Here is a 23,345-nt window from a genome sequence, read left to right as displayed (position 1 = left end):
ACAGGTGTATATGTAAAAGCATTGGATTTTGTGACATCACAAAAGCAGTGACTGGTTGTTTTTGCAGCTTCGTTTCTATGTATGGACTCTATTGACTGGAGAGTGAAAGCTCTGAAACTTTAACAGTATTTATATACCACAGTAAAGGCTTTTATTTAAAAAAAAAGTGAGGAATATTAAGCCTACCATGATATGGGCCCTTTAACCACAGTTGATTTGCTCTTTAAAAAATTTTAATAAAAGTTACTCTGCAGAATATATACAACCATGCTTTTTCCTAAGGAGGACCAACCAAATGTTCATATAACGTCAAGCATTTCAAATAAAGTTTTCCATTAGCTTGAGCACAGTCCCCACAAAGGCGCAAATACACACACACCCATACGCACCACTCTTACTGTATCCGTGTAGCCAATTAAGTCCATGCCTACATCTGTTTCCAAACACAAGCTTAAAGCCAGTAATGACTAACTGTTCGTCTTATTTAGCTTTTTTTCTGTCGTAGTAGCCAGCCAACTATGCCCATAACGTCAAAATGTCCTGGGGACGTTTGGTCCCTGAAAAGAGGCATCTGAACACAAAAACATTAGTTTGTTTTGCCGCCTTTGTGGGGTGTCGGTAGCTAAGCCAATACCCAAAACATAATCTGAAAATCCAAATAAAGTTCTAAATCTTTGTTTTTTTGTTTTCACCCCCAAGTAAAAGCCTCATTTTACTCGACGTGGTCCCCACAATGCAGCAAAAACAAACACACACAAACACACGGTAAAGGGGAAGTCCGTGGGGCACTGCCTCTCACTCTCACGCTGCAAAGTGCCTCAGACCGGGTTAGTCCTCTGAGTGAGAGGCAGTCAGGGGTGTTATGGACTGGATATGAGGGACTCTGCAGCAGACAGCACAGCCCGAAGCTGAACATGGCGTGGAGTAGAAGACCACCAGCCTCCGCGGCGCTGCTCCTTCTGTCCTGCTTACTTTGTCGCGGAGTGAGTCCTCAGCGTCCTCGGGTCTCCGTGAACGAAATCTCTGGCTTCAGCCTCAGTCCTCCCTACTTTAACCTGGCTGAGGGCTCAGCCATCTCAGCCACCGCCACGTGTGGAGAGGACCAGCGCTCCAGACCCAGATCAGACCTCTACTGCAAACTGGTCGGAGGACCAGCGATAGGAGTACCGAGCCAAACCATACAGGTAAAGAGGCGTGCGGGAGCTCCTGCCTGCCGGGGGGAGCTGTGGTCAGCTCTGTGGTCAGCTCCGTGGTCTGTCTGCGGAGTTAACACTGAAACGTTGGCACAGAAACCTGAAAGCCAAGGTCTTCAGGAAACACCTTAACCTGTTGCTGCTGTAGAGCTTCTTTCTTTAAAGAGAAATTATTCCTAATGTTCAAAATGTCTGTATAAATCAGTCGTTAAGGCATGAACTGTGACTCAGAGTAGTTTTGCTGTGAAATGTTCGGTTCTAGAGAAACTTAACAGAGTCAGGGTTGTTCACAGTGGTTTTGATAGGAACCAGACGTCTGAAGTGTTTTAATGCCTCTGAAAGTTTTTACATGTTACGGATCTTTTGCTTTAGACATTGTTTATGATCGGTTTGAGCATAATTTGTTCTTATATATCAGTTCATCACTGTAAGGCACAATACTACCTACCTGTCAGCATCACAAAAACGTTTAAGGTGTGTAGTGGTTGGTGTAGTGTAGTTAACACCTGCCTTCTACACTGTAGACTGGGGTTCATTCCCCCACCTGGGTCAGCACCCTACACTAAACCAATAAGAGTCCTTGGGCAAGACTCCTAACACCACCTCCGCCTACCTGTGCAAGCTGTAAGTCGTTCTGGATAAGAGCTTCAGCCAAATGCTGTAAATGTAAATGTAGATTCACCGGTCAGTTTGGACAGTAAATAGAGTGGCGGTGTCGTTGTAGACATCATTAACCCCTGGCTTTTGTCACCACTGCTGTAAGGAAATCAATGGTTTTACATCAAACCACTATGAATGACTGTTTACATCTCAACTGTGACGTCTAGAAAAATTGATGTTCACTTTTAAAGTCTGCTTTTACTGTTCGTCTGTGCTGGCACACGTGGGTAGAGTAGCCTATAAGTGTCTTTAAAGCATCACTGTGTCATTTAAAAGTTGTATTACTGAGTGTGGAGAAAAAAAGAACTCCCCAAAATATGTCGTGTGTGAGCTGCTATGAGTTTGTAAAGCCTGAAATGATCATTTAAAAGTCAGACGTACTGGGACGGACCACGTCTTTACGTATTAACGTCACACGCACAGGCTCAAAAAAGAAGGTCCGAACACGATGTTTAGGTCAAACATCAACAGTATATGATTGAAGATGACAATAGATCATTCACTCACATCCTCAGAAGACACATCCTTCACCAAGTCTAACTGAGTTCTCTTCAGATACTCTTTGCATGCTGGCTAAAGTCAGGTTTGTCCGTTTGTGGGGGGACTGCGACACAACTGACTTTACAAAATTTTCTTCTGAACATTGCGTGCTATTACATATTTCCACCAGAGAGGTCTCCAAATCCCCAAAACTTACATAGTGTGGCTTTAAAGTAAGCCCATGTTGTAAAACAAATACATTTTATTTTTATAGGTAAAAGTCTTAAGAGTAACTTTTAGAACTGCAGTGGAACTCCTTAGTACACCCAGCATCTATGAGCGTAGGAACAGATGTTTGTTAGACCTGTTCTTCTCTTTCTGGGGATCCGTTTAGTCCACAATAAAAGGCTAAAGCTCCAAAGTGAAAAGTGTGAGCACCAGTCAAGCAGACCCCAAAAAAGAAACTTGGAGTTAAATATGAAGGACCAAAATGCCACCATGGAAATTGTGGATTTTCTTTCTTGCAGACATACTTAAATAGAAGTGTTTGTCCTATAATCAGTCATTTCTTGAGGAAACATCAAAATCTGTTGCTTTTACATAGAGTGCTGCATCCCATGTCCCAGACTCTGCTCTTAGCTCCTCGTGCACACCAGCAGAGCTGGCTAGGAGCCTAAAACCATCTTCAGGTGAGACTATACCTAGTTTAGTGGAATAGAAGTCTAAGTAGAAGAACACATATCTGTTTAAAAGCAATTCTAGAAGGAGTTTGTGATAAAGTCTGGACTAAAGTCCCGGGTTCCCTAGAGAAGTGCAACTTCTCAATACATCCAGCATCTATCAGCTTAGGAACTGAAGTTTGTTAGGTGTTGTTCTTCTCTTTTTAGAGATCCTCTTGTTCTAAAATAAAATACCTAAAGCTCCCAGTTGCAGGCTTGAGCAACAGCAAAGCAATACATGATCTGAACCAATAGAACAGAATGTAGAAAAAATGAGAAGCTGTATATAAATAACTAAACTCTGGAACAGAAGTGAAAGTATTATCATTAGTAAAATCCAGAAATCTGTTTAAATGTTAAGTACATGGATTGGACAAAGCGTCATTTGTTACCACCCACTTCAGAATGAATTGGCCTTCATTAGTGGAAACTGCAGTGAAGTGTATTGTACCAACTTTAAGATCCACCTGTGAGGGAGATGGACACCTTAAAAGCTAGCCTATTGTTTAGCTCCTCTCGTCTTTCTGATATGAATATAGGCCATATCTGTAAGATTCCTCAAGTGAATCTACTCAGAGGATCTGTCTTGCTCCATCATAGCCAATATATCCACAGAAGGTTTTCCCCAGTGTTGAATCAACTCAGCGTTTGTGTGCAGTTGGACTTATCAAAACTCCATAGACGTTAATTCAACAATGTGGATTTTACTCTGTTTTTCCAATACTGAGTGCTTAACAGTGGTATTCAAGACCAACGGGGCTTCAGAACACATTCCTTCAGGCTGGTCTTTGCTGCTTAAGCTGTATCTCTTCATTTGATGGATGATGAACACTTGCATCCTTTTCTTATGCTGTGTAGACTTGGACCTCTGACTCCAGTGCTTGACGCTGTCTTTACTATTTAGCTCTAAAATCACAGTAAGGCCCTTATTGTTGAAAACCAACTGCTCCTCAATCTTTCGGAAGGAAAGAGCTTGGAACGGTGTTTAAACATTGATAAGAGCCGTATGAGGGCAAAAGCAGCCAGTTTTGAATTCATACGTTTTGTGACGCCATGCAGAGAACGGTAGTTTGCCTATATCCACCTATTCAGCCTACAGCAGTTTAGCCCCGCCTATTCACCCTGAAGTTGTAAGGAGTGTTTCAGCCCAGACTGCTTTTTGAATGAGGCACAATACAGGACAGCCAATCAGAACAGAGGCCGTTTACATATATCAGTGTGAGAGGCAGTAACAAAAATAGCTTGGTTAATTCTAAGCAATGAAGAAAGGTTGGAAATGAAATGGTTATGTAAAAAATAATTATGACTGTACATAATACATGTCATAAGTGGAACTCAGTGGGGGAAATAAAATATAAGAAATGCGTAGCATATGGGCCGCCTTAAATGGGGGGGGGGGGGGGGGTTTGGGGTTGAGAAGATGTGAATTACAACCTTTGGTTATTTATGGTTGTTTATCTCTACTCTGTTCTTCTAGCAAGAAGTGTGTGTTGGTACAATCTTCATCGTTATTGGGATAAATTAAACCACATTATGTCACAATATGCTTTGAGCACACTATAGATATCATCAGTACTCAAAGAACACTGAACGATTGTCTCATTACACAGCAAGGATTATTAATAGGACTGTATGATCAGAACTGGTGGATTATTGTTTGAAACATGCGGTCAGTGTTGTGGTACAGGTATAGCAGCAGTGTGAGAGCTCCTGTCTGCCTCACATCATTTACAGCATCACATTACAACACAGATCAGCCACATTGGGACTTTTATTTTGTCCGGGCTGCGTTGCAGTTTTGTGCTACAAATAATATGAGGCAGGTAGGCGCTGCTCCGCTGTGTTGTCATACCCGTGTGCCCTAATTCATGCAGATGTTTTAGTAGGGAGCCAATAAAATTCAAGCGCTGGGCCCGTCGGCGGACTTTGAGGACTAACTTCATGGTGTTAAAATCATGATAAGATGAAAGAGTAAAGTCCTTTTTTTTAAGGCTGTAAAACATGGTTGTGTAATGCTATTATTTTCCTAAAGTAACAGATTGAAACACGGTATAATTGCTGTGTATGAGATGAGCTGTGTTTTATATCGTTTTCTTTTTTTTGGCAGTGCCGGTAGTATAAAACATTAGCGCTGTGTAATATGTCCTTAAACGGAACATGGAATAGCATTTGAAGCATTTGTTTATACCAGGGCTCGGCAACCCAGATGGTAGGAAGAGCCTTTCAACAAAAATCAAACCACCTTGGGAGCCACAACATTTTGTGTCCATTTTATTGAAGTAACGTTTGACCATCGTGGCTGATAATATGTCCTAATATTTGCTAAAAATGTCCTTGTATAGACTGAAAATGTAAAGGAAAACACACCCTTGATTTGCTCAGCTTTAAGCTTCAGCTCAGCTATACTCACTTTTCTCACATCTCTGGCAGGAAACATTTCCTCAAAAGTAGAATAGTTCCTTGTAAAATGTCTCTCTTTGTTCGAGTTTTTATGAGGTTGAAGTCAGTTTCTTGCCTGAATTGGCCCGTTCCACCTTAAATGGCACCTGAAGTGCCAGAATGCAACCGTTGCACCATTTAAGGTGGAACGGAAGAATTCGACCAAGAAGCTGGCAAATGTGAAGCTGACTTGAATTATTGCTGTTCGTCTTAAATCTTTCTCTTTGCCTTTTTATTAGCTCCTAGCTAATGTGTTGCTATGGTGACCAGCAGATTGCACGCCAACCTTCGGGGTTAGCAGTTGTATGTTAACTCCAAACTTTTTGAGCGTTTATTGTTAAAACAGTGTTTGAATGATCAGCAGAGCGTTGTTTTACTGCAGAGGAGGATTATTTTATTTTTTCCTGTAAATCTACTGCTGCTGTAGAGCTGCAACAGGACAGTAAAAGACCCACGTGTTGCCAACCCCTGGTTTATACCAATATGCATGTAAAATAAGTTAATACGTTTTTATTTTTTATGGGTAATATAGATGATGCTAATAGAAGTTTTGGTTAGTTAACTGCAAATCAAGTATTTGTTTCAGCTTATTAAGCCATTACACTCAAACCTAAACACACTTCTGCCAGATGGTTTGTTTGACCATATAGACTTGCCAGAGATGAAAAATGATAAATAGCTAAACTGTTGGTGAATTTTGCATGCGCTCACTTCTGTTTAGGTTTGATCGTACGCGATTTTCATCAGTAAAAAGGTGCGTAAGCATCAAGGCTCATAAAAGTCTGGCCAATGTGACTGTAAGGAAATCGGAATCAGCCATAAAAATTCACAATCGATGCATCCCTGATATTTAGACCTGCTTAATTGGGTTTAGTGGAGATTTTGATTCTTTTTGTTTAATTATGATTTGTGTCATGAACTTTGAAAATATCCCCCGCCCTTCCTTTACTTAGGACTGTGATACTGGCTGAGATTGTGGATGGTGGATTTACAAAATAAAAGATGAAAGGCAAAATTGAGTAATAGCATTTAATGTCAAAGCTTATATGGAATATAAATTATGTCAGCAGGAGATTATAATTTGTTAAAGAACATCAAAGCAATGTGGAGCTGGAATGCCTTCACTGATGCTGAATACACACAGTTTCCATATGGACAGTGTCTGGGTTTGTGTTAGTCATTGTTTTATTAGCTGAATCATTTATTGTTACGGGGGTGCTTTTATCCCCCTGCTCAGGTCTTACATGTTACTGCCTGTTGTAGTTTTTCCTCTTGTACACTGTGTTGAGGTTGGCAAGAGTAAAAGAGTTCATTTGCTTGATTTTATAAGCCCAAACACTGAGTCATGTGCACTGTGTTATAAGGCATTGTTTGAAAACTGGAGCGTTACTGGAGCCTCTGACCACCAGGGCCAGTTGTACGTGTGGCTTTGGTTGTTTGTGTAGCATGCTTGGGTTCAAATCGAGTGTGTCCATCTGTAACACTTCTTTCAACTGCATTTTTAAAATGAATGTTTACAGCTGTTGACATTTGATAATGAATACCATTACATAGACACAGTAGTGCTGCTGGAGTTTCTAAGCACCTCAGTGCCACTGCTGGTCTGAGAATAGTCCACCAACCAAAAATATCCAGCCAACAGCGTCCTGTGGGCAGCGTCCTGTGGGCAGCGTCCTGTGGGCAGCGTCCTGTGGGCAGCGTCCTGTGGGCAGCGTCCTGTGGGCAGCGTCCTGTGACTGCTGATGAAGGACTAGAGGATGACCAACACAAACTGTGCAGCAGCAGATGAGCTGTCGTCTCTGACTGTACATCTACAAGGTGGACTGACGAGGTAGGAGTGTCTAATAGAGTGGACAGTGAGTGGACAGTGTTTAAAAACTCCAACAACGCTGTGTCTGATCCGGTATGGCAATCATATTTATGATCCGCATGATAGTTTTGGCACAAGTTTTACGCTGGATGCCCTTCCTGACGCACCCTCACCATTTATCCGGGCTTGGGACCGACACCAGAAGTACACAAAGTCCACCCCTAATGGCTGGATTTAGGCATGTAGAGGTGGTCAAGACAACTTGCTGAAGTGCAGACCAAGCATCAGAACGGGGAAGATAAGGGATTTAAGGGACTTTGAACGTGGCGTGGTTGTTGGTGCCAGACGGGCTGGTCTGAGTATTTCAGAAACTGCTGATCTACTGGGATTTTCACGCTCAACCATCTCTAGGGTTTACAGAGAACGGTCAGAAAAAGAGGAAATATCCAGTGAGCGGTCAGTTGTGTGGACGAAAATGCCTTGTTGATGTGAGAGGTCAGAGGAGAATGGGCAGACTGGTTCCAGATGATAGAAAGGCAACAGGAACTCAAATAACCAACCAAAATCTCTGAGGAACGTTTCCAACACCTTGTTGAAAGTGCCACGAAGAATTAAGTCACTCCTGGAGGCAAAAGGGGGTCCAACCTTTTACTAGCACCTAATAATTTACAGTATACTTAATAAAGTGGCCAGTGAGTGTATAAAGGACTGCAAAAATGAATAAATACATATGTAATTCCTTTAAGAGCTTATGGTGATGCAGGTTTGTTGTGACAGTACCCTGTATGTTGTGAGAGGAGCAGTGTATTTGTGTACTTTTTAATCCATTATGCATTTTGCTCAGGGGTGCACAACTCTGGTCCTGGAGGGCCGGTGTCCAGCACAGTTAGGTGATTTACCTACTCAGACACACTTGATTACACTTATCTGTTAATTGACAGGTCTAGTCCGTGTGTTTGAGTAGGGAAACCTCCAAACTTTGCTGGACACTGGCCCTCCAGCACATTTAACAAAATATTATCACAAACTATTTGTACAGTGATTTCTATTTGATGTTTCTCTCACTGCACTGCACTAAATCCAATTTAACAAGACTAACCATGCTCTCTTTTTAATTCAGCATGCAGTTGGTCAGTGTTCTTTAAGTTCTGGTGATATCCACTGTGAGCTCAGAAAAGCACATTGTAATGTAAGGTGATGTAACTTATCATAATACTAATAAATATCTTCGTACTGGCCACCCCTTGGCGGGCATTAAAGCAAATGTTTGAGGGCGTTAGTGTTGCTGATATAGTCATGCCATTGTGATGCACACTAACCTGGAACATTATCACTGTTGCAAATAATATCTGCTCAGTGGTTCCTTTTGTGGTCCCTTTCTATTGATAGATGGGGTAGAGAGGGGCTGTTAAATTGTGCAGCAGCAGATGGGCTACAGTCTTTAACTTTAAACCTACAAAGCACTGTAAGTTGGGTGTTTCTAATAAAATGGCCAATAAGTCTATCTAATAAATCGCCGGTTCAGTGGAGATTGTAATGGCTATTAGCTGTTTTTTTTTTTTTTTAAAGTGTTAAACTAGGTCTAAATGCTCTGTTCTGTGACCTCATTGCAGGGCCAGTTCTGTGACCACTGCAACGCCAATGACCCTGATAAAGCTCACCCAGTGACCAATGCCATTGATGGCACCGAACGCTGGTGGCAAAGCCCGCCTCTCTCCAGAGGACTGAACTACAATGAAGTGAATGTCACCCTGGATTTGGGCCAGGTAAGTCTTCCATAAGGATCATACTTGTTGGCTTACTGTTTCTTTACCAGTCTTGATGAATGACCGTGTGCTCTGTGTCTAATAGGGATGGCATGATATATTGAAACCTTGAGCATTCACTGATACTGATCCGATTTTTTTTTCTTCTTTAAAAACTATTAGTCCTTAAATTGAGCTACTTATAATTGATCTTCACTAAAAGTGAGCTATCGTGCTGAAAGTACGCATTACATCACCTGACACAGTGGAAGTGAGTGTTTCAGGATACATTTCTTACAGACTGGTTCACATTCATTTCTTTTATCCCTTCTTATATTTCGTCTAATCTAGGATTTTCCACAGATATCGGCCCAATAATGATATTGGATCAGAAAGGTTAAAATCTTGAGATGCCGAAAACTATCCAATCATTTTCTCTCTGTGGTATCTAGGCAGATACAGTCAGGGAAGCTCTTCTATTGGTTAGGACTTCAGGAGCTGGACTGAAGGCTTTATGTCAGCCTAACCCCCAAAGAAAATAGGTACTGACAGAGGAATCAACCAGTCATATTTTTTTTTTATTTATTTAGGCCTTCTAGAAGTCCTAAATTAGTATTAAACACAGTCTTTTACTGATCCAGAACAGCTTTAACAAAGAACAGTCCACTCCTAATGTGATGGCTCATGGGTGATATGCAAATGAACCACAGAATATACAAGACCGAAGCCTCTAAAATATGTTTTATGTCTGTTTCAAGATTCAGCGTAAACAGGGACAGTCTTTTACAAGATTTGAAAGTCTGTGTTTAATGTATAGCAGCCTAAAAATGTTGCATGAATGGTGTTTGCTTAATGCTGACATACTACTAGAATCCCATGGGGGCGCTATCAGAAATTAGCATTATTGTAGAAGTGTTTTTCCTCATTTTTACAGTATTTAGGCATCTGTTAGGCATCTATGGCTCAAACTGAAGACCTAGCTCTAGTAGTCATGGGTTACCTTCACCAGTGAGAACACTAGATTAGATAAAAACATGCCTGTTGACCTACGGATGCCAAGACTATTAATGTGTTGACATTCAATGTTATACAATAATATTTAGTGCTGAGTATTTGAAGTAATTTGGTGGGTCATAAAGGTACTGAATTTTGATATTCAGCCCTAGAAACTGACTTTGTTTACCATCTTTCATGTGCAAAATCGTGAATATTTCCACAAATTGAAAGAGGCAAGCTGTTGTTTATGAGTGGCTCTTATTTCAGCAAAAACACACCCACATTTTTATGTGACTGCAAGTATGTGCAATTGAAACACGGTATGAAATTGCCTCAGTTCCTGAGCTTGAGTTGATTGGGGCAGTCGTGGGCTTGGAGGTTAGGGAACCAGCCCTGTGACCGGAAGGTTGCTGGTTCAATCCCAGTCCGTGACTTAAGGACTCAAGGCACCTGACCCCCAATCGCTCCCTGGATGCCATGGATAGGGCTGCACACTGCTCCGGGCAAGTGTGCTCGCTGCCCCTTAGTGTGTGTGTGTTCACTAGTGTGCGTGTATGTGTGTGTTTCACTGCACGGATGGGTTACATGCAGAGGTCTAATTTCACAGTGTGCAAACACAGAGACAAATGGTTGTTAATTCAATTCAATTCAATTCAGGTTAGGATGTAATCAGTGCTGGCTGAGGTTCAGAGCCTCACTCCACTTGCTTTGACATGTGCATCTATTTCAAGTGTATGTGCAGCCTGCTTGAAATTGCATCTCATGCTCAGCGAACGTAAAAAGAACTCAAACTGCAGAAGGAGAAAAGAATAAAGGAGGATTCCAGGCAAAGGGATGCTAATCCATCCGGCTTTGGTGGGTGTTGATCCGTCGTGAGGCGCTTTTTGTCTGTGGTCAGAAGTTGGCACCAAACAGAACCCAGAGGAGTCGTCTTTTTATAGTTTACGGTGTTATTCTCAGCCTTTGCCTCATTTCTGAGTAGGCCAGTTTCCCCCAAGCCCAGGGGTATTGTGGGAAGCTCTCGGGCTGCTGCTACCGTTCTCCTTCTTTTAATATCTCAAGTGAACAAGGCGTGTAAAAATAGAGCAGGATCTTCACTGGGATATCCTTGAGGAAAATGTCCAAAACAGGAATGTTCTCCTGAAAAGGGAAAGGAGTCCGGATGAACTCAAGTAACGTTTAGTTGATGATCTGAGTGAAAATAAGTTACACATCCTCTACAGAGAAACACACTCCTGCACTTTTTAATGCACAATTACTGTCTGTTTGCTGAATTTAGCATATTGGACAAAAAAAGACACAAGTAGCCCATTTTATTGTATTATTTCTTATATTTTATTGTATTTATTCTTCTATTTTTTTCTAATATGTTAAAGCAAGTTAATCTAAATATTCTGAAATGAATTATTAATCCATAATTATTCGCATTCATTTTCTCTTTCCCCATTTGTTTTAACAATTCCTGTGGACCCCACTGCACCATTTGTTTATGGCCAGTACTGTCTTTCTTTCTCTTTTTTCCCCTACTTTCTCTCTCTCTTTCCCTCATATATCTCTTTCTTTGTCTCACTCTCTCTCTGTCCATCTGTCTGTCTCTATTTTTAATAATGCCTCTCACCATTTCAACCCCCCCTCTTTCTTTTTCTTTCTCTTCCCCCTCTTTATCTCTCTCTCCCTCATATCTTAATCTCTCTCTCTCTTTTCTTTCTATTCCCCTCTTTATCTCTCTCTCCCTCATAGCTTATTCTTTCTCTCTGTCTCTCTCTCTCTATCTCTTTTTCTGTCTTTCCCCCTCTTTATCTGTCTCTCTCTCCCTCACATATCTTTCTTTGTCTCACTCTCTCTCTGTCCATCTGTCTGTCTCTCTTTTTAATAATGCCTCTCACCCTTTCAACCTCTCCTCTTTTTCTTTCTCTTTCCCCCTCTTTATCTCCATCTCTCTATCTCTCTTTTTTCTTTCTCTTCCCCCTCTTTATCTCTCTCTCCCTCCCTCATATATCTTATTCTCTCTCTCTCTTTTTCTTTCTCTTTCCCCTCTTTATCTCTCTCCTCTCTCCCTCCCTCATATCTTATTCTCTCTCTCTCTTTTTCTTTCTCTTTTCCCTGCTTTCACAGTCTCCCTCTCTCTCTGTCCATCTGTCTGCTTCTCTTTTTATTAAAGTTTCTCTTTCACTACTGCTCTTTTGTTCACATGCTTTCTCTCTTTCGCACAATCATCTGTCGCACACTTACACTCACTCGTGCATGCACACATATACACATCCACCTGTTAAAGATCTAAAGTCGTGGTGCTCAGCGCAGCAGCTGGACCTGGTCTTTCAGAAATAGTCTGTGTGTGTGTGTATGTGTGTATGTGTGTATGTGTGTGTGTGTGTGTGTGTGTGTGTGTGTGTGTGTGCGTGTGCGCGTGTGTGTACGGTTCATTAAAGTGAGTGTTGCTGTGTCTATTTTTAGAGACGTGCGGGATTCAGAGGTTTTGTCTAATGCAGAGATCAGTGGTGGAGCCTTTACCAACCGAAATGACACAAACATCATCTGTGCAGTAACAGAACGCAGCCTCACGCAGTCGTCCTGTTGGTCCTCTCCTCCAGAAATACCACCCAGAATCTTGTTGCAGTCCACAATCAGCAAGTTCCCGCACTGCTGACTTTTCTTCTATCTCTGTTCTCTCTGAGTGAGACTCCACTAAGGGTCCTATTGAAGAGTTGTCACCACACTGTTTAGATTGGACACCAGGCTGCAGCTCTGTTTATTCATGAAGAGTGTTTGAAGCTCTCTGCTAATTGCTGTTAAATTCCAGTCAGTATTTGTTGGATTTTAGATTGTTGCTCATCCTGGGCCAAAAGAACCACGGGATAACTTTTTTTATTATTATTATTTAGATATGATACTTTTTAAGATAAGCACATTACATTCTCACAACTAATGTCTTTTCTCATCTCCTCTTGCTGGGAGTGAAATTTCAAAGTGCATTTTGTTCTTACAGCAATAGTTCAGTAAAATATCAGAAGCAACTTAATTTTAAATTAAAGTCTGACAACCAAAATGTGTTTGGTGTCTGATGTTTGCTTCCTTCCGTTGGAACTAAGAACTAAGGAGCTAACTGGAACTAAGGCCAGTCTTGTTAACAAGTAATAGGAGGTTATACCCCACCAATTAGCATTGGATTTCCAAAAGTTTATTTTATAGGTAACAGTACGTCGTACAGGGTCAGAAACCACATACGTAAGACTATTTGAGATGTTTTCTTTCTAATTAGGTCAAACTTGTTCTTGCAGACAAACAGTAAGCATGTACTAAGTGCACCCTTCGAATAATGTTTGTGACCCATATTTGACTGATGTATTTCACAATATTTCTGTCCTCTCAGTGTAAACAGAGGGGTCCTAGTCTTGGGTGACTCTTCTGTAAGCATTCCTCTTACCAGTCACCAGGCTGTTGTCTCTGGCCCCACCCACACAAAATAGTTTGAATCAGAGAAACTTGCTGACCTAAAGCTATCCCACCACAACCAAAAGCTAGCAAGCTAGACAACCTGTGTAGCTGCCTGTTGCCTGTTCATTCATTTATCCATAGACAAACATTGTTCATTCATCCGTTCCCACATTCATCTATTAGTTTGTCCGTCCATCCATCGGCACATTTGTTCGTCCATGAGTTTTTAATATTTTTTTTGTCCAATTGCCGCCACATAAGAGCAGGATAATAATTTTAGCTCGGTATGAGTGGTGGAGCAGGCTAGGGGTCGTGGACAGAGAGCTGTCGAATACGCTTGCTCCACACAAACACAGCTGACAGGTCTGATCAGTGGTTTTTAAGCTGGGTTTTATCACATTTGTACTTTTTTCATTCAAGCTTTGCTGGATGCTTAAACCAACATTTTATAACAATTTTACCTCAACAGCTTCAAAATCATTTTGGTGGTTCAATGACTGATAATAGGGAGATTGGCGTCATTGCCGCTCTGGGCCCAGAATGCCTTCTGTAGTGCTATGTAACTTCGGAGAAGTGGCACAAAACGTCTCACAAGATGTGGCACCACGTCACACACCAAGCTATGGCTCTTCGGCTGCCTATCAGAAGCTAGCTCGGTATTCCCAGCATGGACATCTTCACAGAGGCCGGATAACGAGTGGGGGGAGAGGAAGCGAGGAAGAGAAAAAGGATGACCCTTCCCACAGGCTGGACTGACTGGCTTTTACTCATTGGCGAGAGCTAAAGGAGATAAAAGGATGCAAGACCATCTCACGGCTCATAGGAAAAAATGAAAATCTGACAGCAGACTGTACGTCCCTGCCAGTGAGCTCTAGCCTTATCTGTGTCACCCCTGTCTCAATGGGTTTTGTAGTTTTTCTGGATGCCAAAGGTATCTAACCTCAGTCCCATTTCAGGCTAGCATACAAAAAAGAAATTCATCTCAATGCATTTGGTCAGTCTTTGGTCAGTCTTGCACCAAATAAGCAACCTTGAATGTCTGCAGCCTCCGGTAATCCAAGTCTGTAATATTACTCTACCTTGGCATGGTTCATTTTCTTCTGATGAGATTCTGTGCCAAATTCTGTCTCGCCTGCAGAATCTGACTCCCCTTCATGTGCACACATCACACGGGCGTATGGACGCTGAACATTACACTCGCGATCTCGGTTGTTTACACATAGAAATCTGTAATGTAATCTATAGTGTCCTTATGCCTGCGTAAACACGGAGAGAAATCCTGTATCCTTCAGCTCGTCCACAGAGACACGTGTACATGATTTGTATTTGTACAATAGTGGTCTAAAAGTGAAACGCGCTGCAACTGTAGGGGGAGCCCAAGAGCCTGTTTTAATACAACACTCAAGTTATGACTTTAACAACTTGGCAAAGACATGAATGTGTGATGATTTTGTCATGCAGGTTGTATGATGCTCATTGGTGGGGTGTAAGCTTCCATTAGTCTCGTAGCTCCAGACCAGAAGTAGAGAGGCACACTCATTTTGGTTGAATGCCAAACTATCCCTTCCCCTGTGGTGGTGGTGGAGGTTGGGTTTAGTGAAAGCCAGATTTACTTGGTCCCCAGTATTGTTGTCCATTTTTACATTTCCAAGTCACTGGCACTTCCTTAATGCTTGTAGCTTTCCCCTATTGATGCTGCCGTTACAGGCTGGTATGTTTTGGGCCTTTGTTTCTTGGCTGGGTGCCAGCTCTCCTGCAGAGCTACAGGACATTGTTCGGTGAGTTTCCTGAAGAAGCTGATTCATTTTAACTTTATTGCTATTATGCCAGAACAGCATATCTAACAGCTTAGTCACCAGACTCTTTGGAGCAGCACGCATGGCAGGGGTGTCCCAGCTGAGGGAACACTGGAACTGCTTATCCAGACTCAGTGGCTTCATAATCATAGTTTCAAAGGAAGGTCCACACCTATAGTGGCCGTTTCCATGCTTGGGTCAGGAAGCAAATGGTTACTATGAGTTATAAACAAGAAAGACAACCAGTGGTGAACCATAAGCGTTAGAGCTAGTCCATCGGTTTATCTATACATGTCAAAACTCTACTATAGTGCTAATTTCTGCTAGCACCTGAATTGGATTTCTAATAGGACGGTGGTGCTGAGGTAACAGCTGTGCACATGAACATTTTTGCCTGTTTTTGTTTACACGTGGCCATTTTTTTACTTTTAAAAGATATTCCTTTATTTATTTATTTTTATTTATTTATTTGGAGCTCGCAGCTGACATGAGCTGATATGTTTTACCTCTTACAGCTGTGTGCAAATGTGTTGGCATCTCTGGTCAAATGATGCATTTTGTCGATTTCCTAAGTAAACATAAGTTACACATTCTCTATGGTGAAAACACTTCTGCACATTTTAATGCACAGCTGTTCTGAGGGAAACAAAATGATGTGACCTGTGCAAAAGTTATTTCACATTTAATATTGAATATTTAAACTGAGCAAATAAGTAGAAGATGTGCAGAAAAATGTCATATTTAAGTTTGTTCCCTGTATTTTACACCTAGTTCTGCTTAGAATATCAACAAAGCAGGCAATTTTTGCATACGACTGTGCTCAGCCATTTATAAGTGAGTCAGTAAAGAGTCTCTGTTTGCCTTTCTAACAAATGACTGAAACCCGGTGGATATGTCACTGACTGCAAAAGGGGAAAAACCTAGAATGATCTTGTTCTTATTAAATTGGCCCCACTTCTTTGTAAATCTAAGTGTGATTGTTAATTTCCCCTTCGCTTCCTAATTAATGGTTAAACTGATGCATTAGGCCTTTAGTTCAGCTCCTGAAGCCCTCACCAATGGGAGAGCTTGGCCAGCTGTTTGTACCAAGAAAATCCTATTGAACAGTTTTCTGTTGGGCGATTTTAGATTTTCAATCAAAGCATGAAATAAGAGTTTAAATACAACAAGCTTAATTCTATTAAATACAAATTAGGAAAAAAGTACAGACATTAATTCCACTACTGAATCTGGAGGGCTTCTGTATTGCTGGGGCACAAATTATCTAAATGTAGCTAGTTATGTTGTGTGATACACACAATGATACAAAAGTACAAGGCCAGACTTTTTGTCTTGGGTGGACAGAGTGCAGTGTTTGCTGTGGGTTGAAGGTCAAAAAGAGAAAACAATGTAGAAATAAAGAGAGTAGATAGGTTTCAAAATGATGTAGACAGTATGAAAATATGTGTGGGTTAGGGTAACTGTCTGGCAGACCAAATCAAAACATCCTCACTGGCCAACTTTGGGCAGCCCTGGTGTAGCCACAATATTAAAGTGTAGTAATTTGCAAAATAGGGCACATAAAGAAGTACAGTATACACACCAAATATTAAAGTATTTAAAGAGGAATTCCACCGATTTCTCTGATGTTCTAAAACAGTACACATCATCTTGGCCATTACAGCAAGCAAACATTTTGAGAAGTCCCCTCTAGGAAAAGTATACTGTGTGCGGAGAGGCAGCGGTGGAGTGCCTCACAGTGATGCTGTATCAGTTTTGCTGTAGGGAGACTTGGACAGAGCTGTGGTTTTCATTTCCACTGAAGATTGAGCGGAGTGATATGAAAGTGGACAGTGTGTCGCTGCAAGTAGAGTTCAAAAAGAAATACTCAATGCGTTTACTGGCCCTGGGGCTAATTTTGCGAATGTAGTATTGTTTTTGGAGCTGCCTGTCCTGATCATCATTTTGCTAAGATATTGGAAGGTCCCTTGAGCCAAACTGAGGCCTGAATCTTGGCCCTGTTCACCCTCATTGTAAGACAAATAAAGCAACATGCTGAAACTCAGGAGCCGAAGGCCAGAAATGAAGCTGCTGTACATCAGTCACGTACGCTCAGGCTAAAAACATGTTGATGAAAAATTGATGAAGCCTTTCCTTTGAGGATGTCTTCATATGGAAGTTTGTTTTTTCCTTGTAGGGAATTATACAGCCATACCCAAAATAACCGCAGAGTGGATCAGGCCTGTGTGTCCTGTATGTGCAGTACCAAGCAAATTCCATACTATTCTCATTCCTGAGCTATATTGCTCATATTTTTATCAACATAGGTAGCCTTCCTTTTCACTCTTACACTCCGTATCCTGTGTTTCCATTATTTAACAGAGTCGTAAGCATTTATGTTCCATGAAACAATCTTCCTTTGAGTGAAATTGTACTCATGATTAGCACAGTGCATGGTAGACGTGTGCTGTTTTATTTCTGTGAATTGGTACTGATGTCATTCCGGATCATTTCAAGCTTTGAGCCAGTTATTTCAGACGTTCATTATTTCCGTGTTCGTTGGTTAGCAGTCTGGCTTCAGGTTGGGATCACAAGTCATTTTTGGACTGGGAGCTCCAACGCTGAGCTATAGCATGGAACATTGTTAGGGATTGACATCTAATACTGCCAGCCTTTTCCAGATATCGCAGCGAGTGGTTGGAGGCCTTGTGATGCAAGAACTGACGCACAGGTTACTCCTGCTGGCCCTGAGGCATTGATATACGAGCATGGAAAAACGCATGTACTTGCTACTTCAGTTGAACTTAGCTGACCAGTTCAGATGTGGGTGATCTGGTCATTTGATGTATTTGGGAATTTCTTGCTGACCCAGCTAGTATTTTTGTTTGCAGGCACTTTTGGGTTTTGGGGACACTTCAGATGAACAGTGACTAGGACTGTTGTGGTTTAGATTACACTGTTAGGGGTGTAACTAGGCCTGTGTTATTGATATATTGATAGAGCAATCCATATTATTGATACAGCAATCCACATAATATTGATACAGCAATCCATGTTTTCATTTATATATATATATATATATATATATATATATATGTGTGTGTGTGTGTGTGTGTGTGTGTGTGTGTGTGTGTGTTGTGCCGGTATGAGTGGATCAGATTGTCTCTTCTGAGTAGTCCACCAACTGTGTATGAACATATATGTGTATGAACATGGGTACAGTGGCCATTACTGCAGGTATTTGCTTTATTGTTTATTCTAATTATTCTTATTCTAAGCATTTTCTTTGCTGGCCAATCCTAGGGAAATGAGCATGAGTGGAATAAAGGAGTGTTTTCTTCAGAGGATAAATGAGAGAGGAATCTCTCTCTTGCCCATATGATCCCAGCCATGGCCACCTGTCTCTCTCAAATACACTAATGCTCCTCTCATTGTTTTAAAGGCCCTTTTTCATTCTGCTGCCTTCATGGCTCTGGCTCCAACTGTAACAACTGTCTGCCTGTCTCGGTCTGCAATAACATCAGGTGATTGTTCATCTGTGGGGCATTCTTTAGCCCTGAGCTCACACACAAAATATGGATGTTCAAAATAGACACCCAGCCGAGCCCTGAACACAGCACATGTTCGCTGGGTACTTGGGTGCCACATGTAATGGGCCGTGGCCTGCATTCTCTGATTCAGCTCATGAAGGTAACGGTTAATGAGCTGATGAAATGGCTTAGGTGTGCTAAACTGCGCAGTGCCATGAAGATTTCAGACTGGGTTCCATGGTCCTTTGGGTCTTGTTTTGGTTTGTAGAACAGGGTTCAGTCTGCCTGGTAGGCCTACTGGTATTTATTTGGTGTACTTATTAAGAGATTAAGTAATGGAAACTGATTTAGCCTTTTTTAAATGAGTTTTATGGATTATATAAACATTGTTAAAATATCAAAACCTTCGCTGCTTAATCAAAACTGTCCGTATATGGAAACCAAACTGCACAAATGGCCCAGTTTAGATTCCTGATGGTTGTAATACATATGGCTATCCATTCAGACTGCAACCTATAGCTACCCGTCCAGCATCGAAGCTGCCCGTTGAGATGTAAAATGTGGGGAAAACGATGAAATGTTGTGCTGTTCCTGAATTGCTCTTCCAGAAAGCAAATAAGTCATTAGTTTTCCAGGGCCTTCTCACATCCGAAAAGAATGCCTGACATTGCCTGATGCCGACTACTAGTGATCTTTGCACGCTGATGTTTTTGGCCTACATGGTGTTTTTGCTCATTCTGGATGTTAAGTGAGCCCTGCAGGGTGGTGGTCTAAGAAGGAGTTGAAATGAGTGGTGTTTACAGGCCTGGAGTGCGGCTGCTCACATTCTCAGGGCCTGGTGGAAGATGGTTTGTCTCTTATCACCACACAGTGCAGGACCACTATACCCTCACATGTGTGATGTCACCACAGCAGCTGAAGCTGTGAGGGACAAAAGGAGCTGATTGATTTAAGGTTTGGGTTTGACAAATTAACCTGGTCCTCTCACACTGCAAAAAATGCTATCTTGTCAAATAAAATTGTCTTAAATCTAGTCAAAAAATCTGACATTTCTCCTGTTGAGATTGTTGTAAGCTTAATTTAAGATTATTTAACTTATTTCTAGACATTTTTACTTGTTTGAAGAACTTTTATCAAGTAAAATTTTCTCACTATGCTGGCAGATAATTTTGCTTGTCTTAAGAAATGAGCTTGAAACCAGCAAAACTATCTGCCAGTATAGTGAGATAATTTTACTTAATTAAATGACCTAAAAGAAGTAAAAAATATCAGAAAATAAGCTAGAAAATCTTATAATAAGTGCACAACCACCCCAAAATGAGAAATGTTAGATAGATTGACTAGATGTAAGATCATTTCACTTGACAAGATATCATTTTTTGCAGTGCAGTGTGAGCACACACTGCTGCTTTGTTTGTTTGTTTGTTTGTTTGTTTGTTTGTTTGTTTGTTTGTTGGTTGGTACTTTCTGGATGTTGTCGGTTTCTACTGTATTCTTTTTCTTTCAATATGAAGCTGAACTAAGGGAATTCTCTGGAACTGAATTCAGACCATGGGAAACCATGGAAATTAGCGTATTGTGCAAAATTACACAATTATATTTTTAATAGAATTCCACAGACTATAAAATACGAATAACTACAAAATGTGCTGAAATACCACAACACTTCAAACTGAGCTTCAGTCAAAAAGCAATGCAGATATGTCATTGATGTTTATTATTGTTATTATTATTATTATTTTTACTAATTTCAAGAGATTAAAGATGGCCATGGTTATTCAAATACACAAATATATGCACATGCTTAGTGTTCATTTATTTAGTTCTTCTTTTGAGTGCTGGTTCCTCTCATTGCTTGTTCTTCATAATAGTAATAATAATAATAATAATAAGAAGAAGAAGAATAAGAAGAAGAAGAGGGGCATTTTCATCAGATTTGATGTCCAAATTTGTAAGCCATTGATCTAAATAATGTAATAATAATATTATAATACTCCCCCTTTGCATCTGGTTTGAAGTGAAATGGCCACAGCTTAGTGAACATATAGTTTTATGCAAAAGTCTGGGCACCCCTGGTCAAATTGCATGTTTTGTTGAAGAGAAGTTATAAAATAAAATAATAAATCAACACATCTCTACAGAGAGCACACTAAAATAACAGAAATAACACCTAAAATGAAATTGAAATTAATGTAAATAATTTTTCCTGAGCAATACACAATATTTATGAACTATTAAAGACTGTTAGTCTAAAGAATATTTGAAGACTATTTTATTTTTAAGTGAGATGAGTTAACCTTTAGTTCCAAAATCCACTTCATGTTCTTCATAACTTTATTTCATAAGCGACATTCAGAAGGTGGGTGTGATATGAGGCTGTAACTGTCTTCTTTCCAGTCAAATAGATGGTGATGTAACTTTAAACCCTTATAATAAAAGAAGCTGAACTCAGTTTTTTTTCTACTGAAAGTCGACCCATTTTCCCACAAATCTGGGCTATAAACTATAAACAGATGGCGTCTCTAAAGTGATCTGCTCTCTACATTTTTAAAATAAAATAATATAAAGAGCATCTGAGGTTTTTGGCCTCCAGCAGTAAATTTTAAGCATATAGTAATATGTTTATGATCATAAAACATACTTTCTGTTCATTTGAGGGGAGCTTTTAATAAATAAATAAATGGAGACTAAGAGGTTAAAGTGATCAAATAGTTAAAATTGTTTGTCTGTCAAATTACAAGGTTTTTACTTATACCTGGTATATTGTATCTCATTATAATACACTCTTCAAAAAGATGGTTCTTCTCTGTAAAGACAGTGGTTCTATATAGAGCCATGAACACTTAAAGAACCCCTTGCAGGATTAAAGGATTCTTTACATGGTGAAATGGGATCTGGTTCTTCAGATTGATGGAGAATGTGTGTGTATATGGTTCTTTATAGAAGGGTTTATATATAGCACCTTGTTACAAGCTTGACATCATAATAATACCAGACATATCATTTTACATATATATAAAATGTGTCTGTGTGTGTGTGTGTGTGTGTGTGTGTGTGTGTGTGTGTGTATTTATATGATATTATATTATATTATATGTAAAATGGATTGTAGCCACAAATCCTTCACTGTCAGCGGCTGTGTTTTTAGTTAGGGGCGGGAGGATAATGGGTTGGGTGGGACTGGGAGGGTTTGGTATGTGATGCCATGCCAGGAATCTGAGTGTAGCCTGCTTGCACCCTCAGGTTCGAACACTTAGTCAACACAAGCGAGTGTGACTGCACGCATGCACTCAATGACATGAATGTGTGGTGCCACACATACCGCCATTCTTAACACACAAGTGTGAACAACACACATACGAGAAATGAACTGATTTCTCTTGGGAATGAATGTTAATCAGATGTTAACAGAAACGAAAGTATGGTGTTTGATTTATGCCATTAGGAATTTTAATTTAAATGCAGATATTTTAATTTGAATGTTATTATTCAGTCTGTCTCATACCGCCTGAAACTGAATTTTAACAGCACAGTATAAAATCTGAAACTGAATTTTAACAGCATATATATGCGCATATATATATATATATATAAAACATTCTGATTCTGATTTCTGCAGTACATTTACTTTTCTAATGCCATGAAACTCTGTATGAAAGATTGATATTTAGCTCTTAGGGAGATATTGTGGAGAAATATAATTGAGTAATTACACATTTCAGTGTACAATGAATTCCGTTTACATTTGACTAACGTTCGGTATGACAGGCTTGAGAGTGCTTCTGGCATTTACTGCTTGTTTGTCAAAAAAGACTGTGCCAATAAGTAAATAATACTTTTTTATTAATAACTTTCTCCTTTTTTGTCCACAAACACAAATGTGGTCACGATTTCTCCACTTGTTTCAATGATCAGTGAAAAAGAAAAATATAATTGATATCAATTATTACATGTCTTTGCTATTACTGTCAATAACTGTGTCTTCTGGCCTGAGAAAACTGACTTATAAATCGCAAGTCAGATTATGGAAGTCATAACTAATTGTCATAACTAGAATTTACCCATAAAATATTACATCATAGTGTTTAACAGTTTCACAGTAATGAGAAGCCAAGGTTCACGTGGCTGTCAGCAGACAGATACACGTTTGTGGCTGTAGAAGAAGTCAAGTGTCCTCCTTGCCCCACATCAACCCCCAGCAGTGCAGTCAGTGTTTGCTTTGTGTATTGAAAGCGATGCTGCTTGAGATTCTATCAGCTAAACACTGCAGTGCTTTGTGTTGCTGGGTGTGCTCTGATGCAATGTTAGGTTTCCTTCAACAGCTGAAGAAAATAAAAGGTGATTAGTGAGTTCATAACTTACTGACGTGCCTTTGTTTACTTTCCAGCTTTTCCATGTGGCTTATGTCATTGTTAAATTTGCCAACTCTCCTCGCCCTGATCTGTGGGTTCTGGAGCGCTCTGTAGATCATGGCAGGACCTTCATGCCCTGGCAGTATTTCGCACGTGAGTTGATGTTCACCTGTAGATGTGGGCATTCTGATTTCATGGAATGAAATGGTTC

At 40.4% G+C, this 23,345-nt stretch overlaps 1 protein-coding gene across 4 annotated transcripts in view; it reads left to right on the top strand.

The window, feature by feature from the left end:
- Positions 1-666: 666 nt before the first annotated feature.
- Positions 667-23,345, top strand: part of LOC108436853 (laminin subunit alpha-3-like) — a 154,797-nt gene continuing 132,118 nt past the window's right edge. For 3 of the 4 annotated variants that reach the window (XM_037535183.1, XM_037535185.1, XM_037535181.1), the window contains exons 1-3: positions 667-1,184; positions 8,915-9,067; positions 23,170-23,287. In XM_037535183.1, coding sequence (XP_037391080.1) covers positions 915-1,184; positions 8,915-9,067; positions 23,170-23,287 — 541 coding nt within the window. In that variant the 5' untranslated portion in view covers positions 667-914. The remainder of the gene's footprint in view (positions 1,185-8,914; positions 9,068-23,169; positions 23,288-23,345) is intronic. The other variant, XM_037535186.1, reaches the window with a different exon arrangement.

This window comes from Pygocentrus nattereri, chromosome 2 (assembly GCF_015220715.1).
Source record: "Pygocentrus nattereri isolate fPygNat1 chromosome 2, fPygNat1.pri, whole genome shotgun sequence".
Lineage (NCBI taxonomy): Eukaryota > Metazoa > Chordata > Actinopteri > Characiformes > Serrasalmidae > Pygocentrus > Pygocentrus nattereri.
The sequence above is the reverse complement of the archived record's forward strand: the minus strand, read 5'-3'. Positions and strand labels throughout refer to the sequence as shown.